Source organism: Eubalaena glacialis, chromosome 3 (genome assembly GCF_028564815.1).
Source record: "Eubalaena glacialis isolate mEubGla1 chromosome 3, mEubGla1.1.hap2.+ XY, whole genome shotgun sequence".
Lineage (NCBI taxonomy): Eukaryota > Metazoa > Chordata > Mammalia > Artiodactyla > Balaenidae > Eubalaena > Eubalaena glacialis.
In genome coordinates this window covers 187,229,756-187,255,083 of record NC_083718.1, presented here as the reverse complement: position 1 = coordinate 187,255,083, position 25,328 = coordinate 187,229,756, and the positions used below count along the sequence as shown (strand labels likewise).

The following is a 25,328-nucleotide window of genomic DNA, read 5'->3' as shown; positions in this document are numbered from 1 at the left end:
TATATTAGGTGTTTCTGTATACCAATAATGAACAATCTGAAAATGAAATTAGGAAAATTCTATCCACAGTAAGACAAAAGTTGCTTTGGAATACATCTAATGAAAGAAGTGCGAAGCCTATACACTCAGACTATGAAACGTTGCTGAAGCAAAGAAGATCTAAATCAATGGAGATGGCAGTTCTCCCCCAAATAATCTACAGATTCAGCGCCCTCCCTATAAAATCCTAGGGGCATTTTGTGTAGAAATTAACAAACTGACTCTAAAATGTATATGGAAATGGCAAAGGACCTAGAATTAAGAATTGTTAAGGTCATAAAAAACAAGAAAAGACAAGAAATTGTCCTAGATCAGAGGAAACTAAAGAGACATGATGACATAATGTTCTGGATGGAAGCAGAACAGAAGTGCATTAGTGGAAAAGTGGTACTTAAAATAATAAGTCTGGAGTTTAGTTAATAGTATTAACACCAATGTTGGTTTCTTCGGTTTCTTCGTTGTGACAAATATACCATGGTAGTGTCAAGATGTTAACAATAGGGGAAACTAGGTGAGGGCTATATAAGGGAACTTTCTGAACTGAGCAACTTTTCTATAAATATAAGTCTATTCTAATATTTAAGTGGACAAGCAAAAGATTTGAATGGAGGTCTCACCAAAGAAGATATGTGAGTAGCTAGTAAGCACTTGAAAATGTGTTCAACCTTATTAGGGAAATGCAAATTAAAACCACGATGAGATACTGCTTCACACCCACTAGGATGGCTATAATCACAAAGATAGTATCAAGCGTTGGCGAGGATGTGGAGAAACTAGAACCCTTGTACACTGCTTGTGGGAAAGGGTATAGCCACTTCAAAAATAGATTAGCAGTTCTTAAAAAGTTAAACATATACTTAGCATATAACCCAGCAATTTCACTCCGAAGTACCTACCCAAGAGAAATGAAAACATATGCCCACACAATGATTTGTGCATGAATGTTCAAAACAATTATTTATTCTTTAATGCCCAACCTAGAACAATCCAAATAGCCAACAGATAAAAGGATAAACAAAATTATGCACAATGAAATATGACTCAGCAATAAAAAGGAATGTACTACTCATAAATACAATGATATGGATAAGCCTCAAAAACATTATGCCAAGTGAAAGAAGCCAGACACAAAAATTACATATTTTTCCATTTATTTCTAGGAATAAGCAAAACTGTGCAGACATTAAATAGATTCCAGGTTTCTGGGGCTGGGGTGGGAGCAGAGATTGACTACAAACAGGCACTTTAGTGGCGTGTTGGAAACTTTTGGGGTGATGAAAGTGTTCTAAAAAGGATTGTGGTGATGGTTACACAACAGTATAAATTAACTAAAAATCATCCAACTGTACACTTTTATAATGTATGAAATCGTTGGCATATAAATTATACTTCAATAAATCTTTTTTCTTTAAGTACAGTACTATGAAGAAATAATACCATTTTAAACTAGCATACCAACATAATTTATCATTCAAGCCAGAACAATTTTGAGAGTGAAAAGGATTGCTATTAAAACTATGCGAGAAGACAGGTGTGAACAAGGACTGTCCCAGACCAACTGGCTTGAATGGTGCCCCTTTTACAAAACTGTCATTGGACAGCAACAGTTAGTGGCCATCTGTTATGTGCAGAGCATCGGAAGGTGATAGAAATACACTTAGGAAGGAGATAGACATGGTCCCTGTCCTTTCGGATTGATGGCACAGTGAGGGAGATAGAAACGAAGGCAGCGACAAGCCCAGTGCTGTGGGCACGTCGGGGGAGGCGTCCAAGTCATCCTGGGAAAAGAGAGGAAACTGTGAGCCAGGACTGCAAGGCAGTGGGAGGTAACAAGGACAAGGGCAGGCAAAACAGTGACCCAGGCCCTGTTGTGGAACCAGAAAGTAATTCAGTGTCTGTAACATAGCCTAAGGGAAGAGGACAGAGGTGAGTCCTTGTCTCACACTGTTGTGTATTGTGAAAAAAAGGACTGTGGTGCTTGAATTTGAAAGTAAAATGTATCATCTGGGCTGGAGATCTAGCAGAGAAAGGGCTGTTTCACCACTCTGGTCAAGTTGGTCACATTGGTCAGCCCTGTGGACCAAGCTCAGACTTAGCGCATGTTCCCAGACACTGTATTGGGATCCTCTGGGGAGAAAAAAGCACCTTTAATAGGATGTGCTGGTGCCCTAAAGGGGTGTAGAACAGAGGTCATGACTATGGGGAAGAGGAGAAGACGCCTGGGATGATGTGTTTGGATCAGGAAGATAGATATTGTGAAATGCATGGGCGTGTTGTCAAGTGGGAATTTTTCCGACAGCAAACAATTCAAGTAACGGACCATTTTCGCACCAGCTGAGCTTGATCTGTGGAAACTACTCAGGAGCATGGCAAGAAGCTGCAAATGTGTTCTTCTACCTCTCTCTCCCCAGAAGCTTTCACAGGGAAGCTGGGAGAAATTTTTTGTCAGTCCTGTTTTCCACTATGGTTTATGTCTCTCCTTTCTGAGTCCCTTTCATAAAAAAAGGTAGAAACTAATGTATGAGTACTAAGTACTAGACACAAGTCCCACTGGCTTCATTTAACCCTAGAGCTACCCTGTGAGATCTTTGTCATTCCTGTTTCACACATGAGGAAACTCTGAGATTCGATAACTTGCCCCAGTTGCACAGTTAGAAAGAAATGGAACTGGAGCCAGCTAAGGCCAGCGTTGACACCAAAACCCATTGCTTTTCCCTCTCCAGCAAGCAGCTTCCAAGAAAGACACTCCAGATCATTTGAGAAGCCATCTGATCTGACTTCTGGGACAACGTACTATCCGGCCACTGAGGCTGTCTCCCAGTCCCAGGTTTTATTGAGAGGGACTTGGAGAGCATCCAATCCATCCCACAAGGTAGTTCTAGTGTCTGTCACTATGTGACTCAGCAAGTCGTGGCTCTCTGAGCCCCAATTTCCTCATCCCTAAAATATGAGTTGGGCTAGATCAGTGGCTCTCAAACCTGGTTGATGTCAGGACCCTTTTACACGCTTAAAAATTATTGAGGACCCAAAGAGCTTTTGTTTATATGAGTTATGTCTATTATTATTTACCATTTTAAAAATTAAAACAGAAACTTCGGAATAACAGTTTCCCAAAACAAAAGGAAATGCAGCGAGATGAGTGGAATTGTTTGACAATTTTGTAAATCTCTCTAATGTCCTACAGCTTAAGACAGCTGGATTCTCATATCTGCTTCTACATTTAATCTGTTCCGTATCACATGTGATGTAGTCTCTGGAAAACTCCACTGTACTCTTGTGAGAGAATGATAATGAAGAAGGCAAATAACGTCTTACTGGTACCATGGAAATAGCTTTGTCTCCACTTCCCCTGCAGGGGCTTCCAGAGGTCCTGACCACCCCCTTTTTTTAAAAAAAGTTTTATTTATTTATTTTTGGCTGCGTTGGGTCTTCGTTGCTGTGTGCGGGTTTTCTCTAGTTGCGGCGAGGGGGGGCTATTCTTCGTTGCAGTGTGCGGGCTTCTCACTGTGGTGGCTTCTCTTGTTGCGGAGCACGGGCTCTAGGTGCGCAGGTTCAGTACTTGTGGCACGCGGGCTCAGTAGTTATGGCTCGCAGGCTCTAGAGTGCAGGCTCAGTAGTTGTGGCACACGGGTTTAGTTACTCCGCAGCATGTGGGATCTTCCAGGACCAGGGCTCAAACCTGTGTCCCCTGCATTGGCAGGTGGATTCTTAACCACTGCGCCACCAGGGAAGCCCCCTGACCACCCTTTGAGAATTGTTTCCTCTAGCACTCAGAATCACCTGGGGGGGGGTCCTGATAAAATGCACATCTGGCCTATCCCAGACCTGTGGTATCAGAATTCACATTTAATAAGCCTCCTTGCACACTGGAGTTTGGGGACACCGGGCTGGGAGAGCTCCAAGATTCCTGCCAGCCTGGTTCATCCAAAGCTACCGAGTGACCTGTTTCGGTAGTGTTGGGATTAAGGCCCAGGTCTCAGTGCAGGGCTCGCGGTGGCAGTCAGCGCCTGCTCTCTGGCTTGCCTGGCTTATCGGTTCACATCTCCCTATTCACTTTCCCATTCAGGGAAGTGCTGAGGGCAGCTGGGCACCTCGCTTACAGCTTTAAAATAAATATTAGGCTTGCTTACAGCTATACATTTCTGCACACAGCAGAAGCAAGAAGAAGTGAAGGACGGAACCCATGGGGCAGGGACCTCCCTTGCCCACAGGAGGAAGTTCTGTGCTAAGCTTGGCCCCCCCTGGGTATCTGTGCAGTGAGTCATCCACAGCTCATGAGTGTCGGGCCAGGCAATGGGAGCATAAAAAAGAAAAGAAAAACTATACCCTCAGGAGTGTAAGGTCTGGCTGGTGCAAAACAGGCAAATGTGGAAGCAACTCAAGGAAAAGAACAAATTGCATAAAGAATGTCTCTAGTGGAGAAACCCTAATGTAGAATACTTACATACTAGATAAAGTGGACTGCACTAGATATCGCTTTTAAATTTCAGAGTAAGATTCCACAATTGCACTTTAAAAATATTGTGATTTAATTAACACACAAAAAAACGCAAAAAACCCGGCTATAGTGGGGCATTTGCTTACATGGAAGCTATAACAGTATCTGTTAAAACCTATGTTACAAAGTAACCTGTGCAATTGGTGCGATGGAAATAGCCTTGGCCTTGAATCGGTCACAACTGGGCCACTAACTAGCCGTTAACTAGCTGCAGTGACTCTAGTAATGTAACATCTGTTGAGCACTTACTATGTGCAAGGCACTGTTAGGTGACATGAAGCGTTCACAGAAAGCAAAAGCCCTAAAACGCACCGGAGGAGCTAAGCCTTGTTCACAAGCATCTGCACCGGAGGCGGCAGGGTTCAGGGCTGAGAGTTAAGATGCCTCGTGCACTGTGGACCGTGCACGTGGGAGATGCGTATTTCATGCCCTGGACCGCCATTCACCAGCACGTCGCCTCTAGTTCCTCAGCTGTACGGGAAGGGGTTCAGTGACACGACCTCCAAAGCCGGGCCCCATCGCACCCCAGCAAGGACATTCCCCGCCTGCTCTCTCTGCGCCTGTTTCTCCACCTGCAAAAAGGTCTCCCACACAAGGTCGTGGTGAGGAGCAACATTTCCTGGCACCCATCACACGTGCCCACGGACAAGAATACACCTCGGACCCTGCCCGGGTGGGGCAATTTCACGCGTCAACCCCAGAGTGCACCGCAGCGACGGGAGGAAGAAGTGATGGACCCTTGGACAACAGGCGTCCAAGTACCCGCTATACTAGAAAGCGCGGCCCGACGTGAGCCACCACCCTTCCGCCCCGAGCCGCGGAGCAGAGCCCACGCCCTCAGTGTCCTTTGCCCCGAGCCAGAGCCCGGCCCCATCCGCCTTTCCCCGCGTCCCGCGCCTGCGCCACGCCCCCGCGCTCTTTGGGGAGATGGCATCGATGTGCTCGGCGCTCTCCTGAGCCAGCCCTAGAAGTGGGCGGGTCCATTTGCCTCAGGTGGTCTAACAGGCGCCGGGGCGGACCAATGGCGTGGCTACGTGGCTCCGCCCCTTCCTTGCGATTGGCCGGCGCTAGAAAGCCGCGGCCTGGGCCTCGGGAGGCGAGCCGGAGAGGGATTCAGTCCCGGTCGTCCGCGCCGCGCGCTCGTTGATCGCCGGCTCTCTTCGGTCCAGCCCGCTCTGCCGCCGCCGCCGCCGCCGCCGCCATGGCCCAGTGAGTGGCCGCCCGCGGGCGGCCGGGGAATTTTCCGAGGGCCGACGCGGAGGCCGGAGTTGCCCCAGACGTCGCCTCGCCCCGGGGGTCGCCTGAGCCCGGCCTCGTGGCGCCCGGAGCCCCGGACCCCGAGCCAGCCCCGCGGCCTCGCCTTTTCTCGGACCCAGCCCCTCTGCCCCTCGCGGCGGCGCAGGCGGATCCGGTTCCTAGGAAGGGCGGGAGGGGAAGGGACAGGCGTGGCCGCGGGAAGCCTGGGCCGCTGGACGGCCCGGCTGTGGGAGACGGGAGGCCTGGGACGAGTCGTCAGCAGCTCGGCTAGAGCGCAGAAGAGGCTTCGTGCCGTGGACCCCCTCCTGCGGGCATGTTTGGTTGGCCCAGGAGAACATGAGGACCCGTGAAGTGGCAGAGCGGGGTGGCCCGCCTGGAGTTTCACGGAAAGCTGCAAGCCCGGGATCTAAAGTGCAAAAGGGAGGAGGGGGTTAGAGGAAAGTTAAGACGAGTTATCAATCACAGCAAAAGCTAGAAAGCTCTGGGTCCCTGACTTGGAATGAATTAAATGCAACTGACAGTTTCCTTTGTTCCTTTTGCCGTCTTTCAGAGCTGACATTGCCCTGATTGGACTGGCTGTCATGGGCCAGAACTTAATTTTGAACATGAACGACCACGGCTTTGTGGTAAGTTAGGAGGGGCACACTCTTCCCTTAGGGGTTCTTGTTGCCTTAGTCTGAGTGCTGGTGACCGTTCTGATTCCGAAGATCCCATATAAGCTGGAACATGCTTCTCTTTATATGGGCTCTGTTGCTGCTTAGGACATTTTTGCAAGAGATCGAGAAGCACCACTTTACATGTGGGTGTGGGAGGGGCAGCTCCACAGTTCTCTGAGGAAGAAGAGTCCTGCTAAATGTATCTGCAGGTTCTGTCAGTTCTGCAGCCTTGAATAAACCTGTTGGTATCCTAAGGAGGAGAAATCCCACTGGGAGTATAGATTTCTGACTTTATTGCCTAATGGGATCTGGTGGGACGTTCGGGTGTGAATACTAAACTGGCTTAGATACAAGGATTATCAGTGACAGAAGATAACAGTCTGGAACTAGCTTGTTCCCAGATTTGAGTCCTAACCAAATAGCGACAGATTCTATCTAGCCTGATAAGTTTTGGGCAGTTGACATTTGCCTATATTCAGTTCTGTGCCTTTTCATCCTATTAAAATTAACTTTACGGTGATCAGTCAGCACTTGGGTGGGGAAAAGGTAGAATCAGGGTCCTACCTCCCCAAAACCTTGGGCTGCATAGAAATTCCATTGTCACTTGGTCCTCAGTCTGAAGGTCTTGTGTGTCCCAGATCTCCTGATCAGGCCTTTTGTCCTTCTAGGTCTGTGCTTTTAATAGGACAGTCTCCAAAGTTGATGATTTCTTGGCCAATGAGGCGAAGGGCACCAAGGTGGTTGGTGCGCACTCCTTGGAGGAGATGGTCTCCAAGCTGAAGAAGCCTCGGCGGATCATTCTGCTTGTGAAGGCTGGTCAGGCCGTCGATGATTTCATTAAAAAACTGGTGAGGCCAGCTCTCTCCCCGCTGCTACTCGTGTGACAGAACGTCTCTCGTTCTCTTCCTTTAGCTATTTCACTTTTTTTTTTTTTTTTTTGGCCGCGTCGGGTCTTAGTTGCGGCACGCGGGGTCTTCCGTTCTGGCACGCAGGCTGTAGAGCATGCAGGCTTAGTTGCCTTGCAGTATGTGGGATCTTAGCTCTCCGACCAGGGATCGAACCCGCATCCCCTGCATTGGAAGGCGGATTCTTAACCACTGGACCCCCAGGGAAGTCCCTCACTTCTTTTTGCTTAAGAAATTTTGTCCCTTTTCAATTTCTGGATATGATCTGCTCAGTTCTGACAAAATGTTGCTTAAAAGTCTCAGTGTTGGTTAACTTGACTGACACCAGTTAAGTAACAACATACCCTCAAGTGGTAATAATTCTTAGTATATCAAATTCTGAGGACGACAAGAGACACGTCCATAAGAATTCATTATCAACCAGAAGAGAAACAGTAGTAATCTCAGTGAGCTCTATCTTTGGTATTCAAAAAAAAAAACTTATAGTTTTGATTGTGTATTATGAATGTTTAGTGCTAGTCACTATTAAACCTTACTGTCCAAATTTAGAAATAGAGTTCATCTTTCTCAGTATTCCTATAAAGCAACAATTCTCAAATTGTTGTATCATTTAATATAAATGACAAGAGATCCCCTTAGGGAGTCCTAGCAAATGTATCTTTTTTTGGAAGAAGAAAGTAGGCACCTGGGTGGTGCTGGCCGTGCTGTGGCAGGTGGCTGCCTCAGTGCAGTTCTGGTCTCTGATCATCAGCTGAGGGGGCGTTTGCGTCACGGAGGTGCTGATCTTGGTTCTTTGACACATTGTAGTCTGACCCCTTATTTAGGCTTTCCGCCACCTCAGGGCCAGGGGATAGTGGACCCATTTGTTCGTGGTCACCGCCATCTGTACTCTCCCCAACTTGTTCTCACCGGAGGCCTGATGGCCACTCCCCCACTGGGGTGTCTGCGGGAGAGGAGGGGCCGAAGGGACAGCTGCCTTTTCCCCAGGGAGCGTGCCCGGCAGCTTCTGGTCAAAGCGCTGTTGCTATAAGCTTCTGGGGGGACGCCTCTAGGGCCCCTTTCCTCAACATACCTCTGGGGGAAGATCACACTGTATTAACCAGGAGGATTGCCCTCACCATCAGTAAACAGAGACAAACTCATTGCCAGTGCCCTGCAGCCTTGGGGTGCTTTTCCCTCAGGAAAAAAAAAATGCAGATGGGTGAAGGAGAATCAGTGGGAATAATTTATTTATTGGGTTGGCCAACGCGTTCGGTTTTAAGTAAAAATAAAAGACATTTTTTATCTTCACCAAGAACTTTATTGAACAACGTAGTCTTTAATTGAAAGAACTTTTTGGCCAATCCCATAGATACTCAAAAACAGTTCTACAGTATCAGCTCTGAAAAAACCAAGGCATTAGCCATTTGGAAGAAATGTTTTGTTTTGAGAAGTGTTGTAACAATAAACAAAGGAAAGGGATGAACATTCCTTTCCCAGAGGAGTAATGTTACCAGTGGGGTTGTTTCTACAGGGAGAGGAATTTGTAACCAGTATGCTACCGTTAAAAAAAAAAAAAAAAAAAAAAAAGACCTAGAAAGGAAGAACGTTGTGATAAAGGACACACCAGACTTTTTGTGTAGTAAGATGCCAAGCTGCCTATGGTCAGCTACAGACAGAATGGACTGAAAAATGGTAGAGTACTCTTCAGCATAGGACAATATTAAGTAATGTTACCTGGAGCCTTGTTGGGGGAGATTGAATAATGAATACAGTAATAAAGCCAGCCTGATTGGTGTGGCGTAGGAAGATACTCTTGTTCAAGGCCTGGTCTCTTGCTGCCATCTCCAGGTGGTGGTGATCAAATTGTTTATTCATACACAAAACCATTTGATATTTACTGGACCCCTACTCTGTTCTAGGCAGAGATTTTATAGGTCTTTTAGAGCTAATCCAATCTGGGAATAAAAATCAGGCAGGTGGTACACATTGGAAACACAAAATTTTCCAAGTAGGTTTTGTTTGTTGTAAAAATCTTAGTTAAAAAGAATTATTTTGGTTGTGGAGAGTTCTGACTGGGTTTGCCTGCCCTGAGCTTTTAAATAGGGTCTAGCTCTAGCCCCAGAGAGGATTGTTGAAGATTAAATAATATATGTATACTTTCAGACAGGGTTTATTTGGGATAAATTCTTGTTTGCTTTAATTGGTCAAGGTATGTTTATTTTTGTCTTTCATTTTTTTGGTCCGCCTTAATGCTGGTGTCTGGTTACAGGTACCCTTGTTGGACACTGGTGACATCATCATCGATGGAGGAAATTCTGAATATAGGGATACCACGGTAAGCATTCTTCAGTCCACATTCTTCCAGGTTCTGAGAACATTCTAGAAAAAAGTACCAGCATTGCACATGTGACAGAAGAGTAGACGTCTTTCTGTGGTGCTCTTTTGGGATTGGCCATCAAGACATACCTGATGGATGAGGTTCTCATTGGTCACACACGTAACTCAAAAGAATGACTGCTGCTTAGATACGGCAGGCTGGGCGTTTATGCTTAATCTTCCCTTCCTGTCCCGCCACTCCGTGATACATCAGTGTGCAACGTGGGTGAGCACCGCTGTGCTGATGGTCTCGTGTGCTGGGAGAAGTCCCTGTATCTACGTGTCAAATAGTCCTAAGTCATGCTTGTATTAAACCAACTCTTCATTGAGTCTTACTGTACAAGGTCTTTTCCTGTAAAATGAGAATGTATGTTTAGCTTTATTATTTCCCTTTGAGGACAGGGTAGCCATCTTAAACTTCCATGGATTTTTTTTTTTAATTCCCAAACAGAGGGGATTAGTAAGTCAGAAAGGGGATTAAATTTCTTGAATGACCAGGTTATTCGTGGATCCTTGGGTCATTTAAGTCAATTGTGGGATCTCCATACCTGTCTTATACCTCTTCTCATTCAGTGGGAGAAACTGATTTTAGGGAAGCATGACAAAATTCTTTTTCTCTCATGTAGAGACGGTGTCGAGACCTCAAGGCCAAGGGAATCTTGTTTGTGGGGAGCGGAGTTAGTGGTGGAGAGGACGGGGCCCGGTATGGCCCATCACTTATGCCAGGAGGGAACAAAGAGGCTTGGTGAGTACCAAAGGCACCACCCTTGCGTCGGCACAGAGAGCCTGAACCTTGAGAACGGGTGAGCTGTGAGCAGTTCTGCCACCCGATCTCCTCTGTGCAGTCTGAGTGTTGGAGATGGGAGATGCTGGAAATATTTCTTTTATGTATGCATTTTGTTGCTTTGACATAACGCATGTGCCTGTTCCTCCTTTCCTTTTTTCTTCTGTTATTTCCTCTCGTACCAATAATGGAAGTTCTAAATAGGCTTCAAGCGTTCAGAGGCTTTAACGAGGCAGCTCAGATAGCGTCCTGTGCACTGTCTGGACTTAGGAGCAAGGTCTGCCTCTTCAGCTCATGCTCGGTGTATTTAATCATTGTGAGTAACGGCGAAATCAGACAGGGCCTCTTTCGTCCCAGGGAATGAGGTGGAAAATTTTTATTTGACTCGGGAAAAAACAAATTTTACACTGCTCACTGTGCTGTGTGTAAGAGGACGGGTTGGCCGCAGAAGGGGGGATGGTTTGGTGGTGATGTAGCAGGAGGGCTGTATAAGGCATAGGCTGGGGGTGATGAGCGGGATAGAGGATTAAAATGAAAAGATGCAAGTAATTAATTCTACATAATGTAGACTGAGGGAAACACCGCTGCTGAGACTGCAGGAAGAGAGAAAGCCAGATAGAGGATGATAGAGAGATGGAGCAGAGGAGAAAGAAAGAGAAAAGGAAGGATCCTCCTGAGGGAGACGTGGGAAGGTAACGCGCTTTTCCGAGTGAGTTTGGTTTCCGATTATTCTAGACTTATATTAGGCATTAAAGTAAGGAGTGATCAAACCTAATCCCCAAAGGTGAGGGGTTGACTGGGGAAGATTAGTCTTTTAATTACCTCCCTAATGATTAAGTCTGGGGATTCTCTTCAGTATGTTAAAGTCTAGACATAGAGGCCTTCCTGCTTCTCAAAAACTTAAAAATATTTTGGGGTACCGCTAAGTGGGCTGTTACAAATGCAGACAATACACATGAAAAAGTCTGATATACAGAGGTGCTCTAGTTCTCATTAATACATTTTCTCACACTGACCTGTTAGAAGCAGAAATGGTACTTTTACCTGAAACAGTCAAAGTTCAGGGAAGCTCTAAAAGCTTAAGATGTAGCTACCCTAGCCCCTTCCTCCTGAGCGTTCACTTTGCAGCCCTGTGAGGTTTTGTGTCTTTACCGAAACCCTTTTGTGAAGAAGGCTTTATTGGTCAAAAGTGAGGAACAGTAGGGAACCGTGTCAGGAGTTACTCTGTACTCCTAGGGGAGGCGTGGAAGGAATGAAGAACAGTTGCTTTTTCTCTGGATGATAAGGAATGTAGCTCTTGGAAATGTTGCATGGTTCTGTCTGTCCAGAATCCTGCTGTGCTTGATAACAGACATCCAGACTAACAGAAGCAGTCGCTACAGGCACGGCTTGGAATCACAGCTGCTTTTGATAGTGCAATAGAAATTTCTTCTGGGGCTTTGCTGACCCTCTTACCCAGCCTTTTTGTCTTCTGTCTCAAATCAGATAGTCCGCAGCCTCTGACTGATTTACCTTGCGGACTTAGCTTATTCATTACTTTTTTGTGGGCACTTCCACCACCCGCTAGAAAGGAAACAGTTGGGGGGTGGGGGGGAGTCCTTGAGAATTTCGTGGAGACCCAGGCCTCCCCTTGTCAGCAGCTGAACCACCCACTTCCTTCCTACAGGCCCCACATCAAGGCCATCTTCCAGGGCATCGCTGCAAAAGTGGGGACTGGAGAACCCTGCTGTGACTGGGTACGTTGTGGGCCCCCCTGAAGCCAGTTGGCGCCACGGGCATCGGCATGACCAGGTGCAGAGCAAGGATCACCGTGGTCCCAGCGGTTTGCTTTGTGACATAAGCGCCTCAATGTTTACGTCACTAGCACAGCCGATGCCGAAAATGCGTCAATTGTATATGTCCTTGTATCTTAATTGGAGGTTGATATTAAAAGCAGCCCTTCTCAATTCATCTAAAATATGGATTCCTTAAAAAAGGAACAGGAAGGATGAGGTGAAGTAAGATTTTTTTCTCCATGTTACTTCATGGCTAAAGAAAGAATGTCAAGGGAGTTGCCTGGTGGTCCAGTGGTTAGGACTCTGCACTCTTACCGCCGTGGCCTGGGTTCAATCCCTGCTTGAGGAACTAAGATCCCGCAAGCCGCATGGCGTGGCCAAAAAAACCAAAAAGAAAAGAAAAAGAAAGAATGTCAAGAGGGTGGGGGAAGAAAAAAAAAGAGAGAGAGAATGTCAGAATCAAAAGTGGAGTTTGCTCGCTGGGGCAGGTATTGTGTGCTTAGAACAGAGTAAGCTGCAGCTCTTCGCCCTCACTGAATGTGAAGGAGGCCGAGGCACATTCTTTCCCTTCCTATACTTTGTGTTGCTGGTAAAATAAATTTTATCCCTTGTTACAGCCTCAGTCCATCCCATGGATGAAAAAAAAACACTAGGCAGGGGAGACCTGAGTTGTTGTTCTGGCTCTCCACTGACTAGCGGTGTGACATTAGGCAAGTCATTTTCTTCCATGGGCTTCAGTTTTCTCATCTGTCAGATATGGGGGTTGGACTGGATGACCTCCAAGTTCTCTTTAGCTCCTGATCCCCTTGAATTTTACTCTACGTGCCATTTGTATGATGTTAGTTTTGTTTTATATGAGATAAAAGGTAGAGAAGAAATGAGGACTTGGGCCCACGGGGGATGAGGGGAGGCCTCCCCCCGGGCCTGACAGTGCCTGGTGACTAAGCCGCTCCTCACATTTTAACCAGTGGTCACTGAGTTCAGTCAGAACCTGCTTAGCGTTGAGAGACGCTGGTGCTGTGATTTAGAGGACTGAGTAATTTTCTCACTAGTGTGAAGGATTGGGAAGGGAGCTTTTGTTCCTTGAGAATACATTGCTACGGTTAAAAAAAAAAAAAAAAGTACAGTGACAGTAACTTCTTTTTAGATACATTTAGGACATAATCATGAGGAAAATAACAGTACTTGCCTGTGTATCTTGATCAACTCCTGTTGACTTTCCATAACCCCAAGCCTTACTCTTAGGTTACTGAAAAGAAAAAACTGGTATGGATACTAAAAGCAGGCACCCCTTAGCTCAGTTTTGAAGTTACAGGAAGGAAGGGATGAAGCAAGGTATTATTGGCCATGTTACTTCATGGCCAAAGAAAGTGTCAAAATCAGAATGGGGGGACTTCCTTGGTGGCGCAGCGGTTAGGAGTCTGCCTGCCAATGCAGGGGACACGGGTTCGAGCCCTGGTCCAGGAAGATCCCACATGCCGCGGAGCAGCTAAGCCTGTGCGCCACAGCTACTGAGCCTGCGCTCTAGAGCCCACGAGCCACAACTACTGAGCCTGCGTGCCACAACTACTGAAGCCTGTGCACCTAGAGCCCGTGCTCCACAACAAGAGACGCCACCGCAGTGAGAAGCCCGCGCACCACAACGAAGAGTAGCCCCCGCTCGCCGCAACTAGAGAAAGCCCGCGCACAGCAACGAGGACCCAACGCAGCCAAAATAAATTAAAAAAAAAAAAAATCAGAAAGGGTAGGCCAGCCATGGAAACATAGATGGAGGAAGTCTCTATGTCAGGGTGGCAGTGTGACAGCATCCACCCCAGCAGTGCTGCCAGCGCTGGTCCACCGGCAGGCATATCCCTGTCATGGTGACGGGAGTGTCTGACTGCAGAGCTCTCCTTGTTCTGACTTCTTGCCCTCCAACCAGTTTTCAGATAATCTAGCTTGTCCACAGGGACAGAATGTGTTGATCAGACTAACACTTGTAACCATTAAGAAACATAGTTAAATTTCTCATTATAAATTCACAGACTGGTATTCTGATTTTATACATCTTGCCAGCTTTATTAGAAATCAGTACCTTGTCAGTTGTGGGACCCTGGCAAGAACACATTTCTGGGCTTACAAGGTTGAGGGCAGACCTTGCATCTGAGGTCATTTATCTCTCGGTGGCCATTACAACTACAGTACATTTATGTATTGTTCAAAGTACAAGTGATTTAATTAGCCAGCTTCTTTTCACCTGTGGTTGCTAGAAAAATAACTTCAGGAAAAAGAAGACTCCTTTTACTTGTGGGAGGGGGCTGGGGAGTGGGGAGTTACTTTTAATAACAATGAGAAAGAATGGAAAATGTAGGCTAAAGACCTGTGGGTACTTAACAGTGAATTTGGGGATTTTGAAAAACCTTTAAAGGAATGAATTTGGAGTTAGTTTACAATAGCATCGTGCTGGATTGAGGCTTGTGTTAGGTTGTTATATGATGATTCTTCTTTTGAAAATACTATAAATATTTGTTCGTATCTGTTATTTTTTGTATGGGGAGGGAGCCTTGCCAGAGAACTGGATGTGGGCTTCTCTGGTCTATTTCCTGCCTCCCTGAAGGTCTCTTGGCGCTTGTGGCTCTAACAGGTGGGGGACGAGGGGGCAGGACACTTTGTGAAGATGGTGCACAACGGGATAGAGTACGGAGACATGCAGCTCATCTGCGAGGCCTACCACCTGATGAAAGACGTCCTGGGCATGGAGCACAAGGAGATGGCGAAGGTGAGTCCCGGGCCCTGGGTGGGGAGTGCTGCTCAGGTGAGAAGGCTTTGTTGGTGACGATAAGTCCTTCCTCATTCTTTTTCCCTTGGTCATTCTGGTGGCCTGGATGGACTCAGCCTAATCTAAGGGAAGCTCTCAGTAACAGGACCATAAAATCTGATAGCCAGTCACTAAGCCAGAAGTTCCCAGAGACTCTTGGTGTAATCGTCTCTCCCACTCAGGGACCCTGACTGTGTGTCAGGCCTGTGTCACTTAACCGCCTGGTCTCGTTTGATCCTCCGATGGTCCCATGTGGGAGGTGCCGCAGAAGCTTGCTTTTCTGATCCAGGTGGGACTGGCTGTTAGACAGCTGTCCAAAAAGGTTGTCAGAGTTGGGAAACATAAGCATTTCCCCCAACATTTTATTCTGAAAATGTTCAAACATACAACAAAATTGAAAGAATTTGACAGTGATCACTTACATACACACAACCTAGATTCTACCATTAACATTTTACTCTGCTTACTTTGTCGAATATCTGTCCATCCCTCTATCAGTTTTATCTTTTTAAAAAAATACACTTCAAAGTAAACTGCAGACATTTGTACTGTTTTCTCTAAATACCTCAGCATCATTAACTAGGCAAACATTTATTTTAATTGAAAATATAGGAAGGTACGTTCAATCACCCATCATTTCATGGAGAGCCAGGTCCTTTTTCTTTTAAGTGTGGCTCTGCTGATTAGCATTCTAATCAACTTTCTTATCATCTAGAATTTGTAGTTTCAGTTATTTCAAGTGGAACATGATTTAAAGACACTTGCAAGGCACACTGCAGAATCCTTCCAGATTTTTTACATTCTTTTCCCTCCTAATTTTAAAATTTGTGTTGGGAATTCCCTGGCAGTCCAGTGGTTAGGACTCTGCACTCTCACTGCCAAGGGCCTGGGTTCAACCCCTGGTTGGGGAACTAAGATCCCACAAGCCATGAGGTGTGGCCAAAAAAAAAAAAAAAATTGTGTCATCCCCACTTATTTTGTTTCACTAACTTGCCTTTATTGTTCTTTCCAAAACAGTTTGACTTAGTTTTCATAGAAACATTGCTTTTCTTTTTGTGTTCATATTTAATTGGTTTACATAATATGAGTGCCAGGCACTGTTGTATGTTGGGGATATATTAGTGGACAAAACAAAGTCCCTGCCCTCATGGACCTTGGAAAGACAGACAGTAATGACTGAATATGTAAAACTTGTTCGTGATCACTATTATAAAGAAAAATAAACGGGAGGAAGAGGCTGCTCTAGGTCAGGTGACCAAGGAAAGTGACTGTACGAGAACCCAAGTGAGGGGAGGGGACACCTGACTCTGAGGAAAGCACTGGCCTGGTGACCAGAAAACAGCATGAACAGGTTGAAATCAGAAGCAGCTGACTCTTGGTTAGCGTAAAAGTCAGCTGGTGGTAGAAGTGTTCGGGTGTCCTGCACAGGAGCCTGATAGCCTCCTATTGTTTGTGTTGAGCAGATTGTGAGCATCGGTCAATATTTACATGGGAAAGGGATGAATCGGTTAAGGGAGCATCTCCGGTATAATCCTAGGTTCTCCCACATTGTTTTCTTTCACATCCTGCACACAGGCCTTTGAGGAATGGAATAAGACAGAGCTGGACTCATTCCTGATTGAGATCACAGCCAGTATTCTCAGGTTCCAAGATACTGACGGCAAACACCTGCTGCCAAAGATCAGGGACAGCGCGGGGCAGAAGGGCACCGGGAAGTGGACCGCCATCTCTGCCCTGGAGTACGGCGTCCCCGTCACCCTCATCGGTAACACTCAGCTTTGGATTGAACCTTTTCATCTCACTGTTTTGACCCTGATGTCCTTCAGGCAACTGAGAGTTACCAGATCTCTCAGAGAGTCTGTTCAACCCTCGTCGGCTTTCCGAGTGCGGTCTGCTCTGTCTGCACTTGAATAAGTTGACAGTGTGAGAGAGGCTGAAGCTGCTTTTGAATCTCTTCTTTATAATCCTTCTGCCAGTCACGTGAGCTTTGAGAGAAATTCAAAAGTTACTACCTGTCTTACCCAGTTTGACTTTGGGGATCGTTTTAACATTAGTGATGAAATTATAGTCAATGACCTAAGATCTTTCTAATAGGGAAGCTAACTGTAATGGAATTTTTCGTACAAAAGTTCACAGAATAATAAAAGTTTAGGTACTCAACATTTATTACTATTTTGCTGAGGTTTTTTTCCTCAGATATTTGAGGAATAAAATATTACCTAAGCATTTCCAGTCCTTTACTATTCTTTTCCTAAATTCCTTCCCCTTCTTCTTTTAGAAGAAAACTACTGTCCTGAAGTGAGCGTATATCCTTCCCATCCATGTTTTTTGTCTTGTCTTAATGAGCTAAGCATCAAACTCAAAAAGTTGTAGAGAGAAGGAAATAATCAAAAGCAGAAATAAAACAAAAATAATAAGGGGATTAACAAAACTACATGATGGTTCTTTAAGAATAAAATAGATACGTTCTGTCAAGATTGGAAAAGGAGAATGAAGGGAGGCTCCTGGTCTGCTTAATGAAGGCTGATCTTTGCTCCTGGCAGAATGGTTCCCCCTGTAGTAATAAAACAAGTTTTCTTGTTGGCTCTTCCAGACATAGGTTGCCTTTCCCTCCCTAGTCTCCTCCCGCCTTTGGTTTCCTGTTAATTATGCCTGACTGTGTTTACAGCGGACTGGGTAGTTGCAGGCACAGTAAGGAGGGAAGCAGTTTGCTTAGTCCAGCTCTGCAGAGAAGGAAGCTGACTGCTTTTTAGCTAATCTGAGTGCTACCCTGGGCGGGGGCCCAAGGGCGCAATAACTGGGAGCAGTTTATTCATCACTGCCTCAAAAAGCGTCCTACCCTCTTGTTTCAGAGACTTTGTACACTACCTTCCAGCTGATGGCAGGCAGGCTTCCTCCCTGGCTGCGTGCCATTCTTGTTTGTTGAACTAATGGGGAAGTAAGTCTTCCAGCTAATCTTTAGGTAACCCCTGAGGGTTACACCACACTCGCCTCTTCCTGCCTTTTGTCTTGTGAAGCTTCCGCCCAGGAATGCTAAGTCATCATGTGTGTGCAGTGCAGGAGCCCAGAGAGCCAAGCAAGGACAAGGGCAGGGAGACACCTGCTCTCAAGTTTATGGCCAGAACCCTTTCCTCAGAAATAAAGTCCTCTGTTAGTCCCAAAGGTTTTACTTCATTTTGTCTGTTGGGGGAAAAAATGGTTAATTTATTCTAATTGTATAAAGTATCAATTGGGCAAGCATTTATAAGTGATAATTTTTAAGATACTAATATCTTAATATTAAAATACCATATTGGGGACTTCCCTGGTGGTCCGGTGGTTAAGAATCCACCTTCCACTGCAGGGGGCGCGGGTCCGATCCCTGGTCGGGGCACTAAGATTGCACATGCCGCACAGCACAGCCCCCCCCCTCAAAAAAAAACCATATTGAAATATTTTTTATTCAAATGAAGTAAAATTGTGAAACTGTAATGGTGACCATGGACATAGCAAAAACTAAACTGTAAGAATTAGAAAATGGAGTTTTTTGAAGGGTGAAGTCTCAGTGTACTCGTTGTTTCAAAGGGATGAGTATTAGTGCTTCAAAAGAAAATAAATGAAGTCTTTGGTGACCATTTATAAATTAAAGTCCTCACAAATGAAACTGAAATTTTACTGGTGGACCAACACTGAGTAATTCTTTTTTTTTTTTTTTTTTTTTTAATGGATTGGGGTTTTTTTGTAATTTATTGTATTTATTTTTGACTGTGTTGGGTCTTCGTTTCTGTGCGAAGGCTTTCTCCAGTTGCGGCGAGTGGGGGCCACTCTTCATCGCGGTGCGCGGGCCTCTCACTGTCGTGGCCTCTCCCGTTGTGGAGCACAGGCTCCAGACGTGCAGGCTCAGTAGTTGTGGCTCACGGGCTTAGTTGCTCCGCGGCATGTGGGATCCTCCCAGGCCAGGGCTCGAACCCGTGTCCCCTGCGTTGGCAGGCAGATTCTCAACCACTGCGCCACCAGGGAAGCCCGAGTAATTCTTAATAATAGTGGTTTTGCTCTTCGTTTTTTCCCCTTAAAATTCCCCTTTGAAGTTCATGGTGATCTTTGAGGTTGAATACGTGTCTATGTTGGAAGACTGACTTGGAGTTTTCATTTTCAAATTAACCGTTAAGAGCTTTTTATGAAAGTTCTTTCTGATCCAGGTTAACCTTTGTGGCCGAAGGTTGAGACTTCCAGCTCATGGTAAAACTGGAACTCGTGCTCCCTTGCTCTTCTCCCTCGTCCTCTCTGGCTCATGTGTGCTCCTCCTCAGGTCCTGCGTGTGAGTTGTGGTGACTTGTTATCTCCCCCTTCCCCCCACGTAGGAGAAGCGGTCTTTGCTCGATGCTTATCATCTCTGAAGGACGAGAGGATTCAAGCCAGCCAAAAGCTGAAGGGGCCTCAAAAGGTCCAGTTCGAAGGAGATAAGAAATCATTCCTGGAGGACATTCGAAAGGTGGGGTGCCGCCCCGCAGTGGCAGCGGGGGTGGGACTGGCGGGGAGAACACCCCGAGGCCACGGGGAGGACGTGGGGTCAGTCCAGCCTTGCCCGTTGATCTGCTTTGCAGCCTTTCCTAAACCGTGTCCTCGTTAGAGCTGCACTGCGGGGCGGGGAGGCGGGGGGATTAGGCAGCCGTGGGCCAGCCGCAGTTCTGATGAGTCTTTGTGCCCTCCTTTAGGCCCTCTATGCTTCCAAGATCATCTCTTATGCTCAGGGCTTTATGCTGCTAAGACAGGCAGCCACTGAATTTGGCTGGACCCTCAACTATGGCGGCATTGCCCTGATGTGGAGGGGGGGCTGCATCATCAGGAGGTGAGTGGTCGGGGGGCCTGCCGCCTGCCGTGCGGGAGCGCCGCGGTCTTCGGGCGCTCTCGGGGACAGCTTCCCTGGAACTGGTGCAGTGAGTCCTCCTGCTGGGACGCTGGCGACCAGGCAGGTTTAGGGGTCACATCTCACTTTCTTCCTGCACGTCAGTTATTCTAACTTGAGTGTCCACCCTGCCCCGTCTAAAGTAGTTCTGTGAGCACGGTTGTGCCCTCGGCCCTCACCTCTCGGGACCTGGGCTGTCTGTATTCACGGCACATACAGCGAGCTGGTGGGGATGGGGGGACAGGTGCCTTCGTACCTCGCGTACCCTGTATCTGTCAGCTTCCCACTTACTTCCCCTGCTTTCTGCCAGGCGTTCAGCCTGCTAGTTAAGATTCATTGATTGTTTTCCCTCTTGATTATTTCAGTGTATTCCTAGGAAAGATAAAAGATGCGTTTGATCGAAACCCAGGACTTCAGAACCTACTACTAGATGACTTCTTTAAGTCAGCTGTGGAAAACTGCCAGGTATGTAGCCCAGAGCTGGGTGGTACGGGAATTCTGTCTCAGTGGGTTTTGCTCTGGGGGTGTCTGCTTTTTCATTTATGCATGAAAATCTGTTGTCTTTTCTGTGAGCTAATCACTAGTCTTTGGCTTTGCTTTTTTGCTCAGGACTCCTGGCGGCGGGCAGTCAGTACTGGTGTCCAGACAGGCATTCCCATGCCCTGCTTCACCACTGCTCTTTCCTTCTATGATGGATACAGACACGAGATGCTGCCGGCCAACCTAATCCAGGTGAGCTTTTGGAGTAGGTGGTGAACATTAACCTGGGTGGTACCTAGGGTCATGTGCCTGCCTCTGTCCTATAACCAACCCATTTCTTGTTTTCTAGGCTCAGCGCGATTACTTTGGGGCTCACACCTATGAACTCTTGGCCAAGCCGGGACAGTTTATCCACACCAACTGGACAGGCCACGGTGGCAGCGTATCCTCGTCTTCATACAACGCCTGATCAGATTCTGTTACGTGCCACAACTCCACAGACCGGTACATTCCACTTGCCACACAGCACTGCTTACATGGCCCTTTGCCCTACTTTCTGCTCAGATCTTTGAAAATAAAGTGTCATAAGAGACTCCTGAAGAGTCAACCCGAGTTTATTTGTAAAGTAGCTCTGTGAGAACCATCACGCCCTCTGCCCTCGCCTCTTGGGATGGAGCAGAAATTGAGCGTGTGCGCGACCTCGAGAGCCAGCTCCCTGAGGCAGTGTTTCCCGCGTGTCCCCCGTGGGTTAGGGAGACAGAGCTCTTCTCACGTAGATGGGAAAGGTTTTTGTGGAATTTGATCAAACTGGAGCCTTTGTATCATGCAGCTGAATTCCCTTTTCCCTTTATTTAATAAAAATTTAAAAAAAAAAGAAAAATCATATTTATGCTGCTTCTCCAGATTCTTAAATATTTTCACCGTATCCACACTGAGCCACATCCTCATTGGCAGAATGATGTGCACCCGGTTTCATTACATTTGAATTCGTTTATTTCCTTCCTTTATTTAGCCTTGTTAAATATTTTCCTGTTTGTTTTCTTTAAAAAAAAAAAGAAAGAAAGAAAGAAAAGACCTCAATAATAGTACCAGGAACAGCAAAGTTAGGTAATGATTAACTCTGGAGGGAAGGGTGCAAACCAGCCCTCAAAAAGTTCCTGGCGGGGCTCCTCTGTGTGCTCAAGTGTGTATGTTAAGATAGACAGATCTTAACTGAATACACTACCGCCATAACCCCTTCACCACCACCCTGCCAGGGGGTGGATCTTGGGAAAAAAAGGCAGATTCTGAGTCAGCAGGTCTGGGGTGGGGCCCCACATTCTCTATTTCTAACGAGCAACCAGGTGAGGCCATTATGGCACAGTCAGGGCAAAATAAACGGAAGCTCCTTTATCGTTAAAAGAATATAACCGTCCTTTGCCTAGGTCCTTGACAGGGAGGCTTTTTTTTACTATATATGATTTCATGCCTTGCGAATTTTACATCCCATGACTTATTTGAAAAATTAATGTCTGCCACACAGTGAATACTATTTAAGGTTGACTATTACCTACTTCCTGCTGAAGGTGAGGTGGTTGAACAATTCTCAAAGTGGATAGAGGTGGCCACGGACGGGTTCTGCCCCCAGCCAGGTCCTGTCCAGCCTAAATGCCACAGGGACAGTCTGGTGGCCATTCCAGCAAAGGGCCTCCCTTGGCAGAGACTGTGGGCCTATTATCTTTCTGCTTTCTTTCTGCTTCATTTGAGACACAGTGGAGTTAAGACATATGGATCAGGCAAGGGAGCAGACGGGACCTCTCAGCAGAGGCTTTAGGCAGGGGATATACAGGTGTTACATTTCTTTGAGGCAGATGTGGAGCCATCTTTTTAGGAGGGGTAGAGAGACCGTCAGGATGTATATACTATGTTTAGTATGTATGTTAGCACAGACATGTTCACTGTTTAGTAATAGATATGCTGTTCCAGTAACAAACCACCCCAAACTTAGTGGTGTGATATAACCACCATTTTTATCATTCCCCTAATTCTGAGGGTCAGGAAGTTGGAAGGGTACAGGAGCGACAGCTTGTCTCTGTTCCACAATGTCTTGGAGCCTCAGCTAAGAAGACTTGAAAGCTGGGGGTGATTCCATGGCTGGGATCACTTGGAGGTGTCTGTCTCCATTATTCATTGGGCGGTTGATGCTGGCTGGGACCTCAGCTAGGGCTACCAGCTGGAAAGGTGCACAGCGGCCTCACCACGTGGCCTTAGCCTAGGCAGACTTCTTACTTGGTGGCCCAGGGCTCCAAAGGGGAGTGTTCCAGCTAACAAAATGGATACCACATTGCCTTTTAAGACCTAGCCATGGATGTGACACAGCATTATTTCAGCCACACTATATCAGTTACAAGTGAGTCATAAGCCCTCTAAGTTCAAGGGAAGGAGTATTAGGCTTTACCTCTTGATGGCAGAGTGGCAAAGTTCTAGAAGAGCATGTGGGTCAGGAGATTTTTTTTTTTTTTCCCAAATGTAATCTGCCACATAAGCTTCCCTGGAAAAGGACAATTTGTTACATGGGAAAGTTGAGAACTCTGGCCCTATTTGGGGGTTTTCCTGAGGGCCTCATACAGTATTTATGGAATATATAAGAATATAATAATAGCTAACAGAGTGTGTGCCAGGCACTGTCTTTTGTTTTTTAAATTATTTTCTTTATTTTTTTCTTTTTTGGCTGCATTGGGTCTTTGTTGCTTGCTGCGCGCAGGCTTTTCTCTAGTTGCGGCGAGCAGGGGCTACTCTTCGTTGCGGTGCGCAGGCTTCTCTGTGCAGTGGCACGGGCTCTAGGCGCATGGGCTCAGTAGTTGTGGCGCACAGGTTTAGCTGCTCTGCGGCACGTGGGATCTTCCCGGACCAGGGATCGAACCCATGTCCCCTCCATTGGCAGGCGGATCCTTAACCACCGTGCCACGAGAGAAGCTCCCAGTCACTGTTTTAAGTTTACTCATTTAATACAACAGCCTCTGAAGTAGGTACTACCATTATCCCCAATTTACAGATGAAGCCCAAGGATGTGAAGTAACTTGTCCAAGATCACATAGCTCCTGCAGAACTGAAATTTGAGCCCCGGCAATCTGGTGCCAGAATCCATGCACTTAATCATCAGACTATCTTTTTTTTTTTTTTTTTTGTCTTAAACAACAGGAATTTATTTCTTACAGTTCTGGAGACTGGGAAGTTCAAGATCAAGGTGCTGGTCAATTTAGTTCCTGGTGAGAGCTCTTCTATAGGCTTGAAGGCAGCAACTCCTCTCCGTGTTTTTTTTTTCCTGGCACATTCCATTCTTTTTTTTTTTTTTTAATCAGTCATCAATTTTATACACATCAGTGTATACATGTCAATTCCAATCGCCCAATTCAACACACCACCATCCCCACCCCACCGCGGTTTTCCCCCCTTGGTGTCCATACGTTTGTTCTCTACATCTGTGTCTCAACTTCTGCCCTGTAAACCGGTGCATCTGTACCATTTTTCTAGGTTCCACATACATGCGTTAATATACAGTATTTGTTTTTCTCTTTCTGACTGACTTCACTCTGTATGACAGTCTCTAGATCCATCCACGTCTCAACAAATGACTCAATTTCGTTCCTTTTTATGGCTGAGTAATATTCCATTGTATATATGTACCACAACTTCTTTATCCATTCGTCTGTCGATGGGCATTTAGGTTGCTACCATGACCTGGCTATTGTAAATAGTGCTGCAATGAACATTGGGGGTGCATGTGTCTTTTTGAATTACAGTTTTCTCTGGGTATATGCCCAGTAGTGGGATTCCTGGATCATATGGTAATTCTATTTTTAGTTTTTTAAGGAACCTCCATATTGTTCTCCATAGTGGCTGTATCAATTTACATTCCCACCAACAGTGCAAGAGGGTTCCCTTTTCTCCACACCCTCTCCAGCATTTGTTGTTTGTAGATTTTCTGATGATGCCCATTCTAACTGGTGTGAGGTGATACCTCATTGTAGTTTTGATTTGCATTTCTCTAATAATTAGTGATGTTGAGCATCTTTTCATGTGCTTCTTGGCCATCTGTATGTCTTCTTTGGAGAAATGTCTATTTAGGTCTTCTGCCCATTTTTGGATTGGGTTGTTTGTTTCTTTAATATTGAGCTGAATGAGCTGTTTATATATTTTGGCGATTAATCCTTTGTCCGTTGATTCGTTTGCAAATATTTTCTCCCATTCTGAGGGTTGTCTTTCCGTCTTGTTTATGGTTTCCTTTGCTGTGCAAAAGCTTTGAAGTTTCACTAGGTCCCATTTGTTTATTTTTGTTTGTATTTCCATTACTCTAGGAGGTGGATCAAAAAAGATCTTGCTGTGATTTATGTCAAAGAGTGTTCTTCCTATGTTTTCCTCTAAGAGTTTTATAGTGTCCGGTCTTACATTTAGGTCTCGAATCCATTTTGAGTTTATTTTTGTGTATGGTGTTAGGGAGTATTCTAATTTTATTCTTTCACATGTAGCTGTCCAGTTTTCCCAGCACCACTTACTGAAGAGACTGTCTTTTCTCCATTGTATATCTTTGCCTCCTTTGTCATAGATTAGTTGACCATAGGTGCGTGGGTTTATCTCTGGGCTTTCTATCCTGTTCCATTGATCTATGTTTCTGTTTTTGTGCCAGTACCATATTGTCTTGATTACTGTAGCTTTGCAGTATAGTCTGAAGTCAGGGAGTCTGATTCCTCCAGCTGTTTTTTTCCCTCAAGACTGCTTTGGCTATTCGGGGTCTTTTGTGTCTCCATACAAATTTTAAGATGATTTGTTCTAGTTCCGTAAAAAATGCCATTGGTAATTTGATAGGGATTGCACTGAATCTGTAGATTGCTTTGGGAAGTATAGTCATTTTCAC

At 45.9% G+C, this 25,328-nt stretch overlaps 1 protein-coding gene across 1 annotated transcript; it reads left to right on the top strand.

Annotated features, from left to right (window-relative positions):
- Positions 1-5,624: 5,624 nt before the first annotated feature.
- On the top strand, positions 5,625-21,034 carry PGD (phosphogluconate dehydrogenase). Its single transcript, XM_061184995.1, has 13 exons — positions 5,625-5,746; positions 6,345-6,420; positions 7,119-7,298; positions 9,607-9,672; positions 10,340-10,458; positions 12,164-12,233; positions 14,896-15,030; positions 16,645-16,834; positions 19,410-19,540; positions 19,764-19,897; positions 20,320-20,419; positions 20,564-20,686; positions 20,784-21,034. The coding sequence occupies exons 1-13, from the start codon at positions 5,739-5,741 to the stop codon at positions 20,901-20,903; spliced, it is 1,452 nt and encodes a 483-aa protein (XP_061040978.1). The 5' UTR covers positions 5,625-5,738; the 3' UTR covers positions 20,904-21,034.
- Positions 21,035-25,328: the final 4,294 nt, after the last annotated feature.

Bases quoted from the DNA above. Each gene is read 5' to 3' on its own strand.
- PGD (XM_061184995.1), top strand. The intron at 7,299-9,606 runs GTGAGGCCAGCT...GTCTGGTTACAG, and splicing joins ATGATTTCATTAAAAAACTG to GTACCCTTGTTGGACACTGG. The intron at 20,420-20,563 runs GTATGTAGCCCA...TTTTTTGCTCAG, and splicing joins CAGCTGTGGAAAACTGCCAG to GACTCCTGGCGGCGGGCAGT.